This window comes from Neodiprion fabricii, chromosome 4 (genome assembly GCF_021155785.1).
Source record: "Neodiprion fabricii isolate iyNeoFabr1 chromosome 4, iyNeoFabr1.1, whole genome shotgun sequence".
Classification (NCBI taxonomy): domain Eukaryota; kingdom Metazoa; phylum Arthropoda; class Insecta; order Hymenoptera; family Diprionidae; genus Neodiprion; species Neodiprion fabricii.
In genome coordinates this window covers 18,403,907-18,424,468 of record NC_060242.1, presented here as the reverse complement: position 1 = coordinate 18,424,468, position 20,562 = coordinate 18,403,907, and the positions used below count along the sequence as shown (strand labels likewise).

Below are 20,562 nucleotides of genomic sequence, written 5' to 3'. Positions count from 1 at the left end.
ATATTGATAAAAAGTAAACTCAATTCGATATAAAATCTTCAACTTTGGAGATTTTTAAGTAAAGTGTGTTAAAAAATGCAGGAAAATTTTGAGGGGAAAAAGTTGACGAACTAACTAAGACGACGGTCTAACAAAGCATTAAACACACTAGAGATTATCCCACATTATGGTCGAGGAAGATCGCTAAAATTCGCTGGAGGCGTCGCGACTTTCTCCGTGTCGTAAAGTTTGCACGTGCTGAACAGAAGAATAAGATGAGAAAAAACACAAGAAAAAAAAAAAAACGAAGAGTGAAAAAACGAAAACGGAATTATGCTTGATTAGTATTCGTCAATAATGATCCTCACTCCGGTACACCAGCGTTAAAATACTTCACACAAGCGGACACACGGACGTAGAAACGGGACTGGTCTAGTGCGTGAAAACAAGTCCCGTTGCACGGCACTCGACCGACTGAAGAAGAAGTCTCGTGTTCGACGAGATTGTCCGTACGAATTGGCGGCAGTAGGTCAACGCGCTGGAAACGCCGCACCTAATTCTCATCGGCCTCAGACACCGGGTTCATATTCGTTCTGATCTAATTTCAGGTATGAGGCCAAGCCTGGGAAATGTTAGCGTTATTTTGTTCCGGCCCGGATAAACTGTTCGTTTATTGAACACAGGCGTATCAGTGCAAGAGATTACCATGTTGTTATGGAAACAGGAAAAAAAAGAATGATCTTATTGAATGACGATATTAACCTGTGATATCAGAGCGAATAGACTTTTATCTAATAAATTCAGGGGTTGTACCTAGTCAGGATTTTACAAAAACCGATTTTTTTTTTTTTTATTTCGTTCTCGTAATGTACATGTGTTCGAGTATATAGACAGATAATTTCGTGACGATTGAAAAAATATAAATTAATATATAGTATAAATATATAAAGTGGTTTGGAAACTTTAAACGAGGTTTTATCAAAACCATGTTTTCAAAGTCGGTGAACAAGATTTATCAGAAACGGCTGAACTCGTTGGTCTCAAATTTTCACACGAGCTTTATGAATACATTTTTCAGTCCTTCATCAAAGGTTCTTGTCTCGCCGGTAAATATTTTCTAATTGATAAATAAATCAATCCAAATTTTTTTATGGTAAATAGAATTTTTTTTTCGCGAAGCCGCAGTTTTGTTAAAAATTAACGTTTTGCTTATTCCTTCGATTAAAATCCAGATAATACCTTAGATTAGCTAAATCTTTTTTGTTTCTTCACTTCACATAATTCGGTATAGAAATATCTCGCTGACCGCCATGACGCCTTTTTTTATAGGTGCTCCCGGAGAGCGGGTATAGCAGCTTTGAATATTATATTATTTTTTACAAATAAAAAATATCAAAATGAAGTGCGATGTTATTCCAATATGTGTATAAATTTTTGTATTAATAAATTGTAACGTCTCTTTACGAAAAATCCTTGAAAAATCGCTGGGTATAACCATTTAATGAAACTTGTTGCTAACTTGTGATGGATAAATTATTTTTAATACGGATTTACGTTCAAATAATGTCATACGTCTTTCCTTCGACAAGTTCAAAACAAAAAAAAATTGAACATATCTACGTGATTGCTTGGTAGTTATTTTGAGGAACACGGAAATGCAAGAGGCAAGTTACGCAGCGGCAATTAAGCGGCAAAGCCACGAGTTTCTCTTCCTTCATATTTGCGGGCTGGATAAGTTATAAGTAGAATCGTAAACTCTCATCCACATGCGGAAGCGGATAAATATTCGGGATGATTTGCACCGCGTTTAGCGCATTAGATGTACTCTTGTGTTTTATTTGAATTGTGTCAAAATCGCCGCAATTAGAAACCGGGATTATTGAAATACTCATTTAAGTGGCTCCGCCTATTTGCTTACCAATAACTCCGCGCTTGGCCTCCGTTAGAATTTTAATTCGATCTAAACATTGAACTGCAAAGCGGGAAACATCATCTGTGACTCGACCCAAAAATTGGGGTTATCGAACTCGAAGGATCGGTTCACTTTCGCCGAATCCATCGCTTGTGTTTAACGCATAGAGAAATTTTTAGCTATAGTTACTGTACATATACACAGAGCTTCAATATTTTTATTTTTCACCATAACCGGTTTTGCAGTTGTAACCAGAAAATTCATTATACTTTACTTTATTTTTTTTTTTTATCGTGGTTATTCGTATGCACGTCTCCGAGAAATGAATTCTAAATATAGGAAATCGCAATTAAGACCGTTATTTCATGAATATTGATAATTGACGGAAGATGGAAAAAAATGTATTACGTCAAAATAAGGAATGGCCGGAATGTGTAAAATTGTAAAATAGCCACTAAACTTAGAACAGCATGAATATGTGAACATGATCTTCATAAAACATTTATTTTCATCTCGTCAGAAATGGTGTAATATAAATAACGATTATTACGACTCCCTCTAGCCTCTGTTTTTTATTTTACCATTTTGTCCCTCATCTATTTTTGGAAATCAATACAATCATTTCTGAATAACTCTTCACTGGGACAGTGGTGATGAAATAACGGCCTACATCGAGTCGGCCTCGTGAGCTAACAGCTTAGTCGTTGCATTCTCGTAAAGCCGATCGCAATTGTAGTCGTATTGCACTATGACAGCACTTCGTCAAGTGTCAGCGAATTTTTTTACCCCGTCAAGAAAACTCGAATTTCCGAGTACACCTATGTACATTATTCGGCGATGCGTTGTGCGGTAGAAACGTCACGAAAGAGCGATAGGTGTGCAATCGCAATGACTTGCGGACATTGAACTGACGATGAGCTTATAATGACATCGTTATGAGGCCGATAACAATTGGGTCGAAGGAACACGGATTGCAGACGCCTTAACTAATTAGACGAAGATTTGTGAGGCACGTTTGATGTTGCCACAAAATTGCAGCTTATTCGTTTCGGAGGATTTTGAACCTCAGCTGATGATGAATACTTTTCTATGACAGTGCTCCGTTTTGATTGTGAGAAGGTCAAACGTTAGTGCGCGCCTGGTGGCCGACTGTGGAACCTGCTGCAGATTCCGAATTCAAGCAAGTGTGAAAGAAAACCGTTCTAATATGAAATCGGTCGACTCATTTTGTAGGGTATTAATTTTCTCGCGCAGAGTGCGTTAATGAACTGTCGCACAAAATGTAACGTGAGCCTTATTTCTTTACGAATTTAACACAAATTCAAAATGCTGTGCACGGTAGGTGTTTAGTGCGATGTTTCTATTTTACATCCGCGATTTTTTTCTTTCACATAGGTAGCCTGCGCAGCTAACGGAAACGTATCGCTCGCTGCGCAGTGAGAGTTGCGGCAACTTTCTACTTCCACCTTTCTATACGCCGCTTATACACGTCAAATCGTAAGATTTCCAAGTTAATTGCTGTCTCGACTGTAAATGTCGTAACGTTAACCCTGCGGCCATAAGGATGAATCGTCGAACTTGATCGAAGCGAGGAATTTGGAAGGTGAAGACGTAGCTTTTAAAATCTGCTGAATTTGACCCACGTTAAAATTTAACGACATATTTTTAAACGAAAATTCACGGAGCACCGTGGAAGAACTTGTATAGTGTCAACCCTCAATCATTACTCTTTCACGTTCCAGCGGTTCGGAAAAAGGAAGCATCGCCTGTACGAAAAGTAACGTACGAACTTGTTCCACCAAATCGTTTATTTGTTTTTTTTTTTTTTTTAATTTATCAAAAGTTTTTCACGAATCTTAATCTCCAAGAGCTTTTCGAGTCCCCTGATTCGAATTCAAAGTCCAAAAAGTGACTCTTTCAAAATGTTGCGTTCAATGTGGTGGACTTACAACAACGTGCAAGTAACTAATTAAGCTGGGTTCACATTAAAATTGATGTCCGACTGCTTTTCACTCATGGGCCGTTAGGTTATAAAACATTTAATCAACGATCCGGCACCTAATTTAATGAATACCTGAAACTATGACATCTGACTTTTGCTATGAGTTCGATCCTGTTTGCCTTACATTTCCAAGGACTGAATTTGTCTAGACGGTAGCACACTTATCCAGAGGCTGAATATCATTCGACTACAAAAAGTCAAAGTGTTGTCCAATTAAAAAAATGTCGATTCATTATTACCAAAAAGTAGAGAAAATTTCGGCCATTTTTTAATGGCTATAGATCATCAAAAACCTCGATTTAAAGTTGACATGTAGTATACTTCATGTTTACGAATGTTCTCTGAAATGCCAAGTATAAGGCAATCCAAATATACAGTCAACACAGGCTCATAATATCCCTATTCCCAGTTAATTTGCAATAGTTGACTGAGAATTTTTATTCGTATTAAGTCAACGTATAGTTAACAGTGTGCTACCTTGAGTATTTGCTTTTTAAAGTATCGATTTTTCACATTCTGTCAAAACCAAAGTGCGTATAAATACTTTGAACAAATTAGTCTTCTAAAACGCAGCCTGAAGATATAATGGCTTTCTGATTCTTGTAGCCATCACTAAATGACATATATTCATGTACAAAAGTTATTAAAATTATGTAAATGGAATATTCTCCATGAACTGGACTACTTTCTTGATACCACTCACAAACGATTTCTGCGTGAAATTGGTGTAATGAAAAAATGGGAGTTTGAAACAACTCATTTTAAAACACTGAAAAACTTACAAAGCATAGTTTGAAAAAAAATAATATTACGAATTGAGGTATTTTGAAAAACTGTGGAAATTTTTCGACACAAAGTGATTTCCTTTCACAAGAAATACACCAAGTATATCTTTCTCGTTTTCGAACACCCATGTTATAGAACTTCTCTTATTATTGAGCCGTTCTACTGAATGGGTCGTTTTGGTTTTGTTTTCCACCAAATTCTGTAGAGAGACATATCAAAGAAGCTCATAAAAAATGTCCCGATACCATTGTTAACCACGACACTTCTCCAACCAATTATTTGTCTTCACAAATGTTTATTAATATTTTTTATATACCTGACAGCTTAACATCATCAATATTGTCATTATAGTTACAAAATCTAATTACAACGAAGTTACAGTATCAAACATTCGTTATACTGAGCGATTTCTTTGAAGTTTTCTGTCGCTTTATCAGCAGATAGGCACGCGAAGTTACATTTTAGGTCTGCACTTTAATTTCCGAAAACAAGGTCTCTATATGAATTATAGTATCTGACGCGTACTCTGCAAAATTAGACAAGTTATCTTTTCAGAAATGGCAGTAAAGACTTAAGATGTGACTGTAATGCGATATAATGTGACTTCGGTTGCCTATGTGTTGGTGAAGCGTCGGGGATCCTCAAGAAAATCACCCGGAATACACGAAATAGAGTGAGGGCCCAACTCCCAAATTGACAAAGTGCGAACAGACCATTACATGGGATATCGAAATTTCCAGAAGTCAAAGCTGCGAATGTCCAAAAATTTCGAATGGTAAAGACTCTGAACCTGAACAAGCTCAATTGTATATGCCGTTTATATGTTTGAAGATTAGTAACGTTTGGACTTTTACCCACTTAGGATTAACCGTTCGGGGTTTCGACCATTCAGGCTTTTAACTATTCGGAGTATCAAAATTCTGTGTAATGGTATCTCTGAACTTTAACTATTCGGAACTCTGACCTCTCACCCAGACAAATGAACCAACCACGCATCTAGATACTCAAATCAGTGTTCTCCACCTCCACTTCGTCGGCGTTACCGGGAATGCCTCGCTTTTTACCAGCCTTGACGACGGGTCGGTCGGCTGTCATCATCCTGTTATGGTGAGCCTGATGAACGGTCTCCAAGTAGTATCGCCTCCACAGCATTGCCTTGGTTTCAGTATCGCTGGTCCAGCTCTGCCAGTCGCTACGACTAATGGAGCCGGCGGATTTCGCCTCGGCTTCGTTGACCACTCGGTGGATCCAGTTCGCCCAATCACCAGCTCTGTCGGCTACGCGATCCAGCCATTTTCCCCAGTCCCTGATCTCGGTCGACTCAACTTCGGGGGGATGATCGCGGAGGAACTCAGCCTCTGAGCCGTGCAGCGCGCTCTTCAGCCAGGCGGCTGCCTTACCGGAAAAGACGTCGATCACGTCCTTCAGGTTCTCCGTGAGCGCGTCCGGGCTCTCGAGCGTCACAAGTCGTGACAGTTTCTCGTACAGCGCCCTCTGTATGCGGTTTTGAACCATGTCTGTCTCGTCACCCTCCGGTGCCTCGGTTACCATGTCGAAGACCGCCTGGATCAGTCGGCCGAAGGTCACGAAGGGCAGTTCCGTCTCGAACAACTTGCCGTCGCCAATGCCCTCGATGGCCTGCAGCAGCCCGACTTCTTTCAGCTTTTGCTCTTCCTCCGCCTCCTTCTGCTTCTTCTTCGCCTCCTCCTCGGCGGCTTCCTTCCGCTTCTTCTCCTCCTCCTCGGCGGCTTCCTTCCGCTTCTTTTCCTCCTCCTCGGCAGCTTCCTTCCGCTTTTTCTCCTCCTCTTCTGCGGCTTCCTTCCGCTTACGTTCCTCCTCCGCTTCTTCTTCCTCCTGCTGCTTCTTCTTTTTCAACTTTTCATCTTCTTCCTCTTGTTCCTTCCTTGCCTTCTCGGCTGCTTCTTCCAGCTCCTTCTTCTTCCTTCTGTCCTCTTCCTCCTCAGCCGCCACTCTAGCCTTCTCTTCCTCTTCTTTTTTCTTCCTCTCCTCCTCTTCCTGCTCTTTCTCCTTCTGCTCCTGCTTTATCTTGGCCTCTGCTTCCAGTCTCGCCTTTTCTTCGGCTGCTTCTTTTTCTGCTGCCACCTGCGCGCTGTTGTCTTTTGTGTCCACGGCTTCATCTGTCATTTTGTCCTTCTTGCCTTCCTCTTCCGCCTTGACGGTCTGCGTACCGGTGTCCTCGCTTGGACCCTTATCGGTTATGTCTTCCGTGCCATCTTTCCCCTTTTTCTGTTCCTCATCCTCCGCCTTGTCTTCCGCTTCTGATTCTTCCTCTTCTTTCTCTGCCTCCCCCGTCATAGGCTTTTCCTCCTCCTTGTCATCGTCCATATCCTCCGCAGCTGCAGCTTTCTCTTCTTCGGCCCGGGCTTTTTCCTCCTCAAGTTCCTTGCTATGCTCTTCAGCGACCTCGAAGAGCACGCCGGATATCCAGCAGGCGATTATATCAGCTAAAAACCTCATCTGCTGGGACTTTAGGTCCTCCTGTTGGCCCTGCGGCGTGTATTCCAGGACAAAACTCAGTCGGCGGAGAATTACGCTCGCTATATCCTCGAACTCCTCGACTGGAATTGGGCATTTCCATTTCAAAATACTCCTCACGAACCGCTCGGCCATCAAATACTGGTGCATCACAGCCTCTCTGTCCAACGGCGACTGACACTTGGAATTTTTCGGCTTTTCCCGGCATTTTTTTCGCAAAATTTTACCCGCGTTCTTTTGATCTTTGTGACGCTCTTTTTCACGGAAATAGTGCTCGGCTTGTCTGTGAGAAAATTTAAAGGAAAAGTTTTATAAGCGGGTTCAAGTCAGAATTTTCTATTTACATATCAAAGCGTTTACTTTCTTTTGAATCATTTCACGACCATTAGCTAGTTTTTCTATGTCTCTTACTCGTAGCTGTTTTTTCTGTAAATTGTCCTGACTTTATTTGCACGCTATTTGTTGTGAATGCTTATATTTCGTTCTACAACTTTCGACTCTTTCGTAACGATTGAAAAAGAGTCATAACATCAAAATATACGAAAAAATGCTATCCTGAAACATTTTTACATGAAAACAAACGATAAATATTTAACTGTCAAATGATTTTGTTTCTGTAAAATAATTCCAATAATTGCCAGATGCACGCAATAATATTTAACGAAGAGTTCATTATATGTATGAAGAGAAATTTCAATAAAGATTACTCGGGTGTGAGGCAGGAACTCCCTTCGACCGACTTGATGAGATTGCTGATCATCTCAGGTGGCAGGCTCTCCCCTCGTTCCATTAGGGTGCCAACAACCAATCGCCTGGCCGGTTGAGCCAATTCGTTGATCCGATCCGAAATTGGGCGTACTCTTCGCATAACGGTCTTCCCCAAACACTCCATCGGGCACTTCCGGCTAAAAAACAACCGTCAGCTTCTTTGATTAAAATCGCGTCTATAATTGTAAGTTAGGCGGGTTCTGATTTATTCTTAACTGCATAGATTCATAGACCTTACGAGAATACAAAGAAAAAAAGGTTAAGAGAAAAAATATTCGAAAGCTATTACTGAAATCACTAAAATTGAAATCAATTGAAACAATACTAAATTTGATAGACAATTATGAAACAATTCATCGCGAAAACTTAAATAGTTGGTAATTTGTGCATGACTATGAATTATTATATGTATAATACATCACTTGTCTCGTGTAAAATAGTATTACGTTGACTCTAAATTTCAATCAGTGAAAACTTACTGATTTCTAATTATGAGGGAATTGTGGAAAAAACCAGTGCATATACAATGACGATTCACTAATGTTTAACTGACTTCCAGCGTACCTATGTAAATTCATACTTTCCAGTAGTAGGTATACTTGGAACTGGGAGTATTCACTGATTCAAATTTGGAGCATTTCGTCTAACTGTAGTATTGAATCGTGGGTGATATTGGTCTTAGTTTCCCTATGAATCGCGTTATAAGAAAATACATGCATAACCATTCTAAATCTCAATCAATAAACTTTTGACCTTGATTAGAGAAATATTTTAACCCTTTTAGAATTTCATCCCAACGAATTTGTGGGGGATAGATTTTCAAAAGAAATTAGTACAAACAACTAAAATGTCCATTTCAATGTTACGTCTCAGATGGTTTTTCCATGTTACGGATGATATTTTCTTTCAGAAATTCAGCTCGGTTAATTTCATCCTCACTGCTCAAACTTTGATTCAAACATTGTTTGGCCCAACTGACCAAAATATTTCGAGACCTAATGTTTATACATAGCTTGACATACGATATTTGTAAATCACGATTTTACCTGGGGGTGGCCAACATGTCTACGTATTCCTTCTTTGACAGGCAATGCCGCGGGACAATTTCAAGTTTGGAAAGATTGCAGGGTGGAGAATAGATCATGACAGCCATAGTTTTTTGGCTCTTCGAGGTTCTCGCCATTTTATTACGACAACAGTCAGCTTCGGACTTGACAATCTGTTGGGAATTGCAAGAATTCTTTTGCTTTGCAAGCATCATTTTCGTTTCGGATTAACTTACAGTTGGTTTGCGAGCATGTTTTTCACAACGGGGTGACTTGCCGCTGTTAGAATTTTTACTTTTTCCCGTGGCCTTTGGTCTTCCCGCCGTTTCGTCTTTCCTTCCAGACTCGATGTCACCTGCAACCGGAGTCGCCTTTTTCACATCGTCGGGTTCATCTTCGTTCTCCTCCATTTCTTCGTTATTATTTGAATGTGATTTGGTTTGAATTTAATTGCCAGAACGAGGGTTTTAATCGGTAAAATTTGTTCGAAAAATAATTAAAAATACGTCATATTGAAGATTATTACACTGATAATTTTACGTCAGTTAAGCTCGTCCAAAACTATTTTTTTTTCCACTGCTCTGATGTTGTTGAGGTTTGTATTAAAAAGAAGATAGTCATTTGTTTACTGGTATTTGGTTTTCTTCAAATGCGTGCCCAACAGATTAATTCAGCCCATATTCATTAGCATTCGGTAAAATCATGGTGAAAATAAACTAGTCACTAGTAACATCTAGCGGATTATTTGACAACTTGTACTCGGTAAATGCGACCCCTACTGTTACCGACGCGTTGCGTATCGTGTGTCGCACGTCGTGAGTTTCGTGAGGCGCTTACAGCACCAAAAAATAGTTCCTTCACACTAATGTATAAAAGTTGGCCTCGGAAGAGGTAATAAACTATCCGCTAAAGGACTGCGATTTCTTGTTGAAACATGTCTGACGTAAAGATAAATGTTGAGTATTGGTAAGTTGACTGTGAAATCAGTCGCAATGTTGATTGGTGTAGGTAAAAAAAACATAACCTGTCTCGGTAACGTAACCTAAGATTCCTAGGTACTTCTCGTTTGTCTTAATTCAAGCGACGATGCAACAAATTTTTTTGAACTTTATGTGGGACAAGATTTGTCTGCTTTTTTGCACGGAATCATGCGTAGAAACAAAATCATTTCTGTGATCAGATCCAGCGGATTGAGACGAATACCAGTCACTTTGAGAAGCGGGGTACTTTCAGCTTCCGTCCTTTTAGCGTTAATCTTAAAAAGTATGCGAAATCAAATACGTATATGTTAGTTGAGTTTTTTTTATTTGTTTTCGGTTCAGAAGTTCGAATTGAGCTCGCTGCAAAATCGAAAGTAATTAAAAAGTTAGGAAATGGATTGAAGATTTTTCAGTTAGAATTAATTTAGAAACGTTCGTGAGAATTGGAAAGATTATATTCATCTAAGCACAGTTTGATTATAATTGTGATTAAGTCACTGATAAGAAATCTTGAAAAATCTACAGCGGTTCTTGCGGGCATAGAAAGCAATTTTTGGAGATGGCAGACGCAATTCGCAAGGATGTTCCCACCGCGGAAGTGTCCGGAAGCGAAGGAAGACAAGGTTTGATAGTTTTGGAATATTTTTATGCGTCTCATTCGTTTTAAATGAGAATTACTTCATTTAATTTTACGTCCTTTCCCTTTCTTCAGCTTCGTTCGAAGTCCAGGTGAACGGTGAGCTGGTATACTCCAAACTTCAGACCATGGCTTTTCCCGACTATGAGGCCGTCGCTGATCTCGCGAAAGAAGTTTCCCAGGGTCAACCAGCACGGAAAATCAAAAAGGAGCAGCCCATAGACTGTGTCATATCTTAAAATAGCAACATAAGCGAAAGCGAGAGAGATAGAGAGAGAATGAGAGAGAGAGAGAGAGAAAGAGAGACACCGAGAGTCTTATTACTTACAAGTCCTTATTGTTATTTATTTATATAAAAACCTTAGAATATTATTACTGTATAAAGTTTCTGACCGATATCAAATTAATCCAACATCAATCGCGCGTGTTTCATTGATAAGCAATCTGGTCACCGATTCTTATCACTTCGTTTCCGTCACACTCTCTGCTCAAGTAAATACCGAATCTCATTTTACCATGAAATTCTTCCGCCAACGTTCTCAACGGTTCCACAGTTTTTTTCCCGGTGTTTTGATCGACGCAGATCATCTGACACCTCGTGCACTGGCCGTCGACCTGTTCAGCAATTATTGGTTACTCGAGCGCAAGAAATCATTATTTGATTTATCAGGAATCTGAATTCATCCTCACCCGGAACATCGTCTTCCCGATTTTTATGCTCGTCCATTTCATCTCATCGAATGGTTCGCAGCCATCCACGACTATGTTGCCCCTGAATCTGTCCAAAATTGTGTCCTTATCGCACTCGGAATCCGGGGTAATTTTCTCCGCCAGCCACCGAATGCTCGCTTGGTTTATCAACAAGTACTGAGCTTGACTCGAGAAAGATATGTCCGGTCCATTTTTCACTGAAATTTTGCGTAATTTAAGGCTTACGGATATAACTTCCATATTATTTTTCTTCTTTTCCGTTCATCTTTGTACCTTTTGCCTCGCTGTTTTGTTTGACTAGTCTAAGCCCGGGACGACCCAAACTTAAACTTAGCCACTCCGAAACGTCAGATCCACAATCTGTCCCTTCCACTCTATGACCGCATATTTTACTCCGACAAACAGCCCCTGCAGGCCTTGGGTCGTTCACTGCGATCTTCAAAGGGACTTTTATCGAAGGCATGCCTAAAACATCGAAATTCCATTAATAATGAAACGCCGGGATATTCGATCGTATATAATAACGATTCGGAAATATACAAACCGATTTTATATTGTCAATAAATCGAAGTAAATGTCCTAATTTATAATCAGTTAAGGGTAATTGCGAAAGTTTTATCAATTTTTATACAATACACAAGATTCAAGACTACCCACGTTTTTATGGATTTATTTTTTTCTATGAAACGTCACTAAAATGCAGTAAATAATATCTAATTAGAAAAAAGCATAATCCAAAATGACCGAATTTCTGACGAGTGTAAAATTTTACTCAACTCGACTGCCCATCCTGTTATAGAGACATCAGAAAATATTTATTAACGTGAAGATAACAATTTTCGAAAAAAAGTTAATGATAAAATGCTGAAATTTGTTTGATACTCTCTGTGAATATACAGGATTACAGAATGACGTTTGCATAACTGTTGAGAAATTAAAAAATCCAACGCGAATGAGTATCATTTTTCAGTAACCAAGCTATCCTAAACTATGAGGTCAATTGCTTCACTAGTTCACTTGAATCTTGGGTTCTTTTTTTGTTTCAACAGCTTACCAGGATAGTTGAGTTCCAAAACATTGTCAGTCCGCCTTATAACGGGCCTTATCAAGCAGAGTTTGACCTCCTGTTTCTGTGTCAAACAGACGCCCGAAGCTGTCGTGATCATCCATTCTCTGTCGTAATTCAATCCCCTGTTCCCAATGACCCACGATTCCGGAATTTCATACGCCGCACAAGACTTGACTGGGTATATATATAGTCTCCTCAGCTTGCACTTCGCCCCCTTTTCATCCCTGCCATCCTCTTCCTCTTCCCCATCTTCCTTCAGAACAATCCGAGCATCCGTCGAAATTCCGTCGCCGTTTCTGACCACGTTCTCAAAATACCCTTCATCCAAGTCGTGCTGATCAGAGCTTGGACGAATCGTCGCAAGATCGCTAGTCGAAGAAACATCGCCGTGTCTAATCCTGACTTTCATCCTGTGCGCCCCCCACCAGTCGGGGACTTTCTCAACTTCCGGTCCATGTAGGAAGCACTTCTTTACCAACTCGATTAACGATGTGACTTCCGACATGGTCGACATGTAGCCGAAGGAAACCCTGATTCCACCTGTCGGTTTACCCTTCACCAGGTCTCTCTCATCCCCGCAGACGTGTCCGGCGCTGAAGTGTTCCTTCAGCTCCTCGTTCGAGAGTTTCAGGTGCCTCTGGCAGGCACCTGGGTTACAGAAGCATCCGGTTCTCACGTGGATCTTGTGAAGATTAGACATGTTCAGGAACTCGACGAAACCCACGGTCTCACCGTTCGGTCGAAGGAGGTTGAAGGTCACGACGCCACCTTGAGTCCTCGCGTCCTCGTAAGCTGTGTCTGAGTACAATTTCGCTATCGGCGATCCGTTCGAATGGTGCATCACAAGCAGAGAATCGTGCAGGCACTTGGCTAGGCCGAATACGTGCTGGGATATTTTCTGCATAGGAATTTTTTCGAGGACTTCGAAACCGTGTCGCAGTGACGCTATCGAGAGGAACGGCAGCGTTCCGTCCTCAAATCTAGAAACACAAAGAAAAACGTATCGTCAGTTTACTTTCCTACTCTTAGAAGAATATAAGTATACTTATGATACAGGTTTATCTTTTTATTTGGCGTCCAGCATTTTAAGTTATTAGCTATTAGATTTTTTTCAAAATTCGCATCACCTGCGGCTTACGGAAAATCGTTATTCGTATCGCGTAGTTTCAGTAATTTTCACAATAGTTTTATGTAATTGCAACGTTGTCATTTAGTTTATTACCTTATATCATAGATATAAACGTTACACGGAATAGTTTCCTTTCAGTGAGCTTCCTCTCTAACCAATGGAGTTCCGGCTAATTATTTATAGATTTTCTATTGCAGGTCACGGTGTTAGCCATGGAACAAAAAATTCATCGGTTGGTAGTAGCTTCCGTATTTTGTTAATCGGGGAATCTCTCTTCTCTCATCGAATTTTCTTAACATCGTACAGTTTTTGTCCCAAAAAGATATCAAAGATATTTTTCAAACCACGACGAAATTTTAAGAAAATTTGCCGATCCTTCAAGTATCATCAATACGTTTGAATAATTACTTTTACTGGCATGCTGAACATTAAAAATGGACTAGAATGCTCAAATCTTATACGAAAATCGACATATACAGCTAGTTTGCGAAAGTTGTACAAATAAGTCCGCGTTTCGTTTGAGTTTTTATATCCGTAACGTCAAGATTCAATCATTTTTGAACACTTATTGATTTCATTCTCATCGATTTTCACCGGAAATTTACAACGAGTTATGTCACTGGGGGCGGCTGAGAATAATTGATTGTTGAGTTACGAATTCCCAAGATTTAACTAATTTTTCAGCTGTCTCGTACCCGGTTTTACCCCCCTTAACGAAAAATGGCAATCACCTTTCATGGAGAACGGGTCTCTTGGAGTGAAACATGTCGGAGCTGAGGCTGATCTCTACGGTTCCACCGCCGTAATAAACCTTCCTGAGAACACCGGCCGACGAGTTCCTGACTAAAAGAGCTCCAATTCCGGTTGGGTATCCGAAAATTTTGTAAAACGACAGGCAAACAAAATCTGGTTTGAATTTGGCGAGGTCGAGATCGTTCGTGGCAACGTAGGAAGCAGCGTCGAGCATGGTGAACCACTCAGATCGTCGATCATGGACGAGATAATCGAGCGCGTTTTCCTCGGTGGTAATCTTCACCCATTCCAGAGGGTATTTCAATCCGGAGAAATTACATTGAGCCGGGTAAACGAAGAGGGAGTTTAACTTCCGGGTCTCCACCTCCGGCTCTGTCCTCCGACTCCTTTCACCGTGAAATATTTTAAAGGCCTCCTCGTGCCCTAGGCAGAAAACCTCCGCTCCTCTCTCCGCCACCGCTTCCCTCATTCCCAAAACGGAAGTGTGATTATCCTGCAGGTACACGAACTTTCCGCATCCTCCGCCTTGGATCTCGTCGTATTTAGAAAACGCGAAACTCTCGGACACGAGCTTCAACGACGCTGTTGCGCTCGATGTGAATATCACGCTGTACTCGTCACAGCTCGTGTGAAAGTGATCCAGGATCCTGAAATGGATAACGAAACTATCAGAAAAACTAAATAATAACAATGATTATTGTTATAATTATATACAGGATTTAAGAATTTAGATTATATAAACATTTTTACTTTTCTTCTCTCTCTCTGTAATGTCTGACCATCATAGTTAAACAGTGTTGATATTCTCAAGGGAGTAAATTGGATAGAAGCTATTTATGACAAGTTCTAATAAGAAGAATTGTAACACTGAATGTTAAATATATTTCGGATAAAAAAAAAAAAAAGAAAATCGCAAAAAAAAAAAAACGCATAGATCATGGGCGAAAAAATTTTCTCATCACTCTGGTCTGTTTTTCAGAAATATTTCTCTAAAAATTATAACAAAATGACGTTGTGAATAATGTCCGTGAACGTTTTACAAAATAACCTGTAAGGAGTTCACGTATGGTAAACATTTTCACAAGGCTAGAGCCGAGTTCAGGTGATAGTTTATTATGCGATCCGCATGTCCATCATATTTCCACAGTGACACGAAATATATGTGGAGTACTCCGCGTCAAATTGAACGGTCAGTTTCTCTGACCCATTTTAATCCGATTGCCCTTTCACGTAATCAAAGTACATATTGAAGGGATGAACTTTGAATTTTTTCAGATTTTTTCGACGTAGGATTTCTTTACGACAACTCATCCAATAAATTGATTTCAACAATTTTTTGATTTTTCGCTCCTACGTAGCTTGAAACCTGGAAGACATGTGAAAAAAGTTCCTTCACATAAAATTGAGGTTCTCCAGTGAACTTCTCAAGAGTATTTTTTCGAATTTTTCATACCCCGTTTCACTGTAGTTTTGACACAAAATGCGCGGAAATTACTCGTAACTGAAAAGTGCTCCGATCAAATGGGCTACAATTTATAAACAGCGTGCCTTCTTCGATGCGAAACAAATATTCACACAGTGGCGAGAATTCGGTTCGAACTTCGCGGCGCGGCAATTAATTTGCTTACCCTGCGCGTGGCGCTGTTGCGCACTTGAGCGCGATCTTCAATTGTTGCGCTTGTTGTTTATAACCTGAATTGACGACTTTTTCTCGAAGAGTATAGTTCGGTCTATCATTTATCACGATTCCTGACATGATCCGTGAGTTCCTTAGCATATTCATCCAAGGTAAGAATTCAAGGATTCATCATTCATAACGTCATACTACAGTACCTACGTATGCATGAAAAATTTCACAGTTCCATGCAAACTATTACTTGCAACTTTGGAACGACTTTTTCGCCTGCTACGAAACTTACATACAATCTTTGTTATTGAAAAAGACATGCTGCGTAAAAATGTCAGCCAATTCGATCAGAGCACTGTTTCGTTACGGAAGATTTTCGAAGATTTTTCACAAAAACTATACTTTAACGGGGCACGAAAAATCGCACAAAGTTATTTTTAGAAATCTCATACAAAGATGCGAAGTTTTTGCATAAGAACTTTCTCCATATGTCATCTGAATCTCAAGCTATCTTGACTTGAAAACTTGAGAAATCGTCAAAAGCTGATTATTCGACTGGCTGTGGTAACAAAATAATTGGTCAGGAAAATCTGAAAAAAACTCATATTTGATGCTTTTAATACGAACTTCAAGTGAGTAATAAGGCGAAAACGTCTAAAGTAGTCGGGGAAAAATCTCGTTTTTTCGTTCCATTTGACGTGGAATCCCCCGTATTCAGTGCGTACCTGAATCTGATCTGGTCAATAATGTCCAGGGTCAGTTTGCTGGCGGATCCAAGTGAGTGTGGATTTCCATAAAGGTTGGAGGAGAGATCGTCGGCGACGTTTTTGATTTGGGTTTTGGAGTAGAGAGTAGCGCCGGCATGATCGAGGTAGCAGTTATCTGAAAATTAAAGAGGCTCGATTAATTTGCTCTGCGCGCAAAGCAAATAAGTAGAAATGATTTGAAGAACAATGTAAACAGATCGTCACTACAACGGATGATTATCGCACATATCATCGTGTTTGATTAGATTGCGTTGTTTGGAATTTATACTGCGTATTGACAAATGTCCCCGCGATTAAGTTAGATAACCTCTGATCAATCCATTCTGCTTTCGATTGCGGAAGACCGATTCTCGTGTAAACAAACTGATCACTTATCAAATATCTTATAAACACATGATTATTTCAGAGATTATTTGACCACCAGCTGAGTCGATACCGTAGATACTTAACTGATGTTCCGGACAAAGTAAACTGTATTAATTTTACTTTTTTCAATTTTATTACGAGATGTTTCGTTGAGCGTTACCGAATTATTTATATTTATATGCCATGGCGATTCTCTTTGAAAATACTTGAATTATAAACAAAAACTGAGACATCGATGCTTCGTTTCAAGTTGATAAAAAATTAAAAAATACATAATTTCAAGATATTTCACCGAAATTTGTTATTTCAACAAACTATACTATCAAATTGGCCCTGAAAACCAAATTAAATCTGTTTTCGCGAGCTTATAGGAAGTTGTCATGGAGTGAAATCGAACGATTCTATTAGATTTTCAACCACGTCAAAGTGATTTGAAACGAAGCATCGATACCTCAGCTTTCATTTGTAATTCTAGGATTTTTCTACCTCTACAATTTGACAGAGACCTTCGTAACTCACGAATGTGATAATTTCACAACTACTCGATGTAAAAATATCTTCTAATAAGATTACCAAAAATTATCGAGTTCTGGCCAATCAACCTCCTCGAGATATTAAACCCAATTGGGAGCAGCTGCCTACCTTTGAGCCGGTCGAATTCGGTCTTCAAATATTCTACCGTCTCCCGATCGTAAACTTGGACGTAACATTTTTCACGATTTTCTTCAGCCATGCCTCTCGGATCGGTGCAAATTGTTGGACAGCAGGCTCTTCGTTGTTTGCTAATGTCGTTTTGACACTTGGTCGTTTTTTCCCAGGTTATATAAGGCAAACCTTGTTACCAGTTGTTTTGACGGTTGAGCGATCTTTCGCCGGACGAAGTAATGATCGATGATAACGGTAATTACGATCACGAATCAGTGTTTGCTTTTGAGTTACACGGTTTTCTTCGTAGCATTTTCGTTGCGTACGTCTGTGACGAGGAATCTAAACCTCAAGTCGAAGAACTGCTTGCACTCACTGCACGTCTATGCTTCTTGAGTGAGATTCTTCATCTGCACCCCACGTGTAACGAGTTTCACTTTTTATTATACCTGAAATACGGTTTGGCACTGCTTTCGGCCGTTGCTGCTGCTACTGCTGCACTGAATATTGTTTTAGTTCCCCGTACAAATGCTGCAACGAATGCGCGCAGTATCGGCGACAAACAACTTATGCACAAATCCATCGCGCTTTGATAGCGATTTTTCACTTATCTAATTCAGGTTCATGTTTTTGTTTCTTTGTCATTTTTAACCCATCCGATACAGGCTCAAGCTATTATCGTTGTTGGAGTCATTATTGAGCGTCTTAATATATCTCGATTCAATGTATTTTACCAATCACTCAAATGCCAGGGGGGAATAAACTTCAAGAATTATGTATCAGCCGTGCTGTCCGTTAAATAATATCCGAACCGTTGATACGATTTTGACGAAATAATGGCGTATAAATAACGATGGCACCCCTTCTCGATGAAGGGAAAAAAAGATAAACAATGTAAATTTGAATGAGGAAAGTTGTTCAAAGACAATGTTATCATTCTGCTCATTTTTCATGTACAAAATTGAAGTGATTGTTCAATATACATATAATGAATCATAGAGATAATTCGAAGAAGAGATTTGAAAGAGGCTGCAAGTACCATTTTGTCGCAAAAATATTTTTTTGAGAAAGCATTATAGGCTGAGGCCCATTTTTTGCAGTGAGAATTTTAATTTTTAATTTCATTTTGAAATTACACTCACAGCTCTTTTTAATTATCTTCCTCATTCCTTTTCGAAATAAATTGTGTTATTTTTAGTCGAAAGAAATGAAATTTCAAACATGAGGTTTCGTGATTAATTGAAGCATTCGGAAACAGATTCATGTTACACAGAGTAACCTGCAACGAATTCGTTCAAAAACAAGATTAATTGTGATAATTTTGTAAAATAATATGAATCATACGCTGTCGCATTAAAACAATGATACTGTAACTCAGTTCTCACAAGATTAAGTACCTATAATCAGGCGTTATTAATTGTATTTTATAATCCTTTTTTTTCTGATTACATACCCAATTTCAGTTAAATTCAATCAGAAATTCACTCCAACTAACTTCAGTCATTATAAAATGACACAAAAAATGGAAAAACTCTTCCGCCATTCGAAATATAGAACGATTGAGAAGTGCATCGAGGAAAATGATCGATAAGATAAAATAAATTCTATTCAACCACTGGCCTATTTTAATAATAATATTTATCTTATTATTATTATTTTGTATCATGCAAATTCATTTAACACGCCAAAAAGCAAATAACAAGCCAATTCATTTTAACAAACAAATTCATATTCTTTAAAAAAAAAAAACGACCTTACGTCCGTCGTACCACCACATTTCTTCCCTATTTTTTTACTGCTTGCTAACTCCACCACATTTCTGATAGTAATCTTATAGTCTATTTCCTGCCCTTCTATTCCCATCCAGCCTCACGCTAATCGCTATCGCCCTTACTCGGCTAATTCTATTCCCCACTATTCTGAATTCTCGCACCTTTCTTGCATTGCGCTCGTTGTATCAGGCACAGGTATATTCCAACTTTCATCAAGTACACTTCAATTCCAACGGTCGTCTAATCAACTTCCGTTCGTACGTCCAGCCAACTCAACTTTTAATTTCAAATCCCAATTTCTTCTGTTTTAAAATACACTTCGTTCACATATTTACGCTCCTCACTAGATCAATAAATTGCCTACACATTAAATTGAGCTTGTCCCATCTCATTTATTGCCACTTTCGCCTCATAAGAGACGAGAACGCATCCAAAGAAACCAAAAACAACACAATCGCTCGTCAATATGAATCCCTCCGTCCCGTAACATCGAATAAGGATGAATTTTGAAAACTAAGGTCACGAAACAATCCGCGAAATGTTACAAGTCTGTGAGTGAGGGAATTTAAAATTGCCGCATTTATCAACTGTGCAGTATCGATTTGTTGTGCAAACCGTGAGGTGGCGTTCTCTAGTGATAAAGCTTAAAATGACCTCGTATGCACATTTATATAAAAATTCACCAAACTTCACATCACTATTATAACAACGTTGCGATAGTCATAATGGAAATGAATAAATTAATTTAAGCTTTTGATTCAGATTTTCAACTGACGATCAGCGAGTGACTATTTTTCTACGTATCATTTATAATCGGAATATTATAAGACGCCCAGTTGATTCTATACCGAAATATGTTATCGTTAGTGATGGAGGTCAGTTACCGTATTAAATACCGGTAATCAATCAGTTGGAAAAATTATCGATATAAACATAAAACGATCTCTACCGAAGTGTCGATTACGGAGACGTGTTAACGACTGTGGCTGCAGTTCGTCCGAAGAAGTGAACCACCATGCGTTGAATTAAATATGAATGCCGTTAGGGGGAAATTTTTTCTTGTGAATCATGTTCACGAACTCTGTTGGATAGATAACCGTTCAAAGGTTATCGCTGT

The 20,562-nt window shown here is 39.3% G+C and overlaps 3 protein-coding genes across 6 annotated transcripts; 1 reads left to right on the top strand and 2 right to left on the bottom strand.

The window, feature by feature from the left end:
- Positions 1-4,732: 4,732 nt before the first annotated feature.
- On the bottom strand, positions 4,733-9,802 carry LOC124180682 (axoneme-associated protein mst101(2)-like). Its single transcript, XM_046566428.1, has 5 exons — positions 9,226-9,802; positions 8,990-9,162; positions 7,883-8,080; positions 6,588-7,458; positions 4,733-6,542 (listed from the first exon to the last, which is right to left on the bottom strand). Exons 1-5 carry the CDS (start codon positions 9,397-9,399, stop codon positions 5,676-5,678), a joined length of 2,283 nt encoding a protein of 760 aa, XP_046422384.1. The 5' UTR covers positions 9,400-9,802; the 3' UTR covers positions 4,733-5,675.
- Positions 9,798-10,993, top strand: LOC124179723 (migration and invasion enhancer 1). Of its 2 annotated transcripts, none has more exons than XM_046564412.1 (3): positions 9,798-9,880; positions 10,495-10,592; positions 10,682-10,993. In XM_046564412.1, the coding sequence occupies exons 1-3, from the start codon at positions 9,855-9,857 to the stop codon at positions 10,843-10,845; spliced, it is 288 nt and encodes a 95-aa protein (XP_046420368.1). In that variant the 5' UTR covers positions 9,798-9,854; the 3' UTR covers positions 10,846-10,993. The 2 variants fall into 2 exon arrangements, with proteins under 2 accessions (XP_046420368.1, XP_046420367.1); XM_046564411.1 differs by having other exon boundaries at positions 9,818-9,955.
- LOC124179721 (molybdenum cofactor sulfurase) lies at positions 10,709-20,358 on the bottom strand. 3 transcript variants are annotated; one of them, XM_046564410.1, is made up of 8 exons: positions 17,671-18,345; positions 16,621-16,777; positions 14,247-14,915; positions 12,372-13,366; positions 11,591-11,782; positions 11,297-11,514; positions 11,000-11,221; positions 10,709-10,840 (listed from the first exon to the last, which is right to left on the bottom strand). In XM_046564410.1, the coding sequence occupies exons 1-7, from the start codon at positions 17,759-17,761 to the stop codon at positions 11,036-11,038; spliced, it is 2,508 nt and encodes an 835-aa protein (XP_046420366.1). In that variant the 5' UTR covers positions 17,762-18,345; the 3' UTR covers positions 10,709-10,840; positions 11,000-11,035. The 3 variants fall into 3 exon arrangements, with proteins under 3 accessions (XP_046420366.1, XP_046420365.1, XP_046420364.1); XM_046564409.1 differs by lacking the exon at positions 10,709-10,840 and adding an exon at positions 20,342-20,358 and having other exon boundaries at positions 10,924-11,221; XM_046564408.1 differs by lacking the exon at positions 10,709-10,840 and having other exon boundaries at positions 10,924-11,221; positions 17,671-18,732.
- Positions 20,359-20,562: the final 204 nt, after the last annotated feature.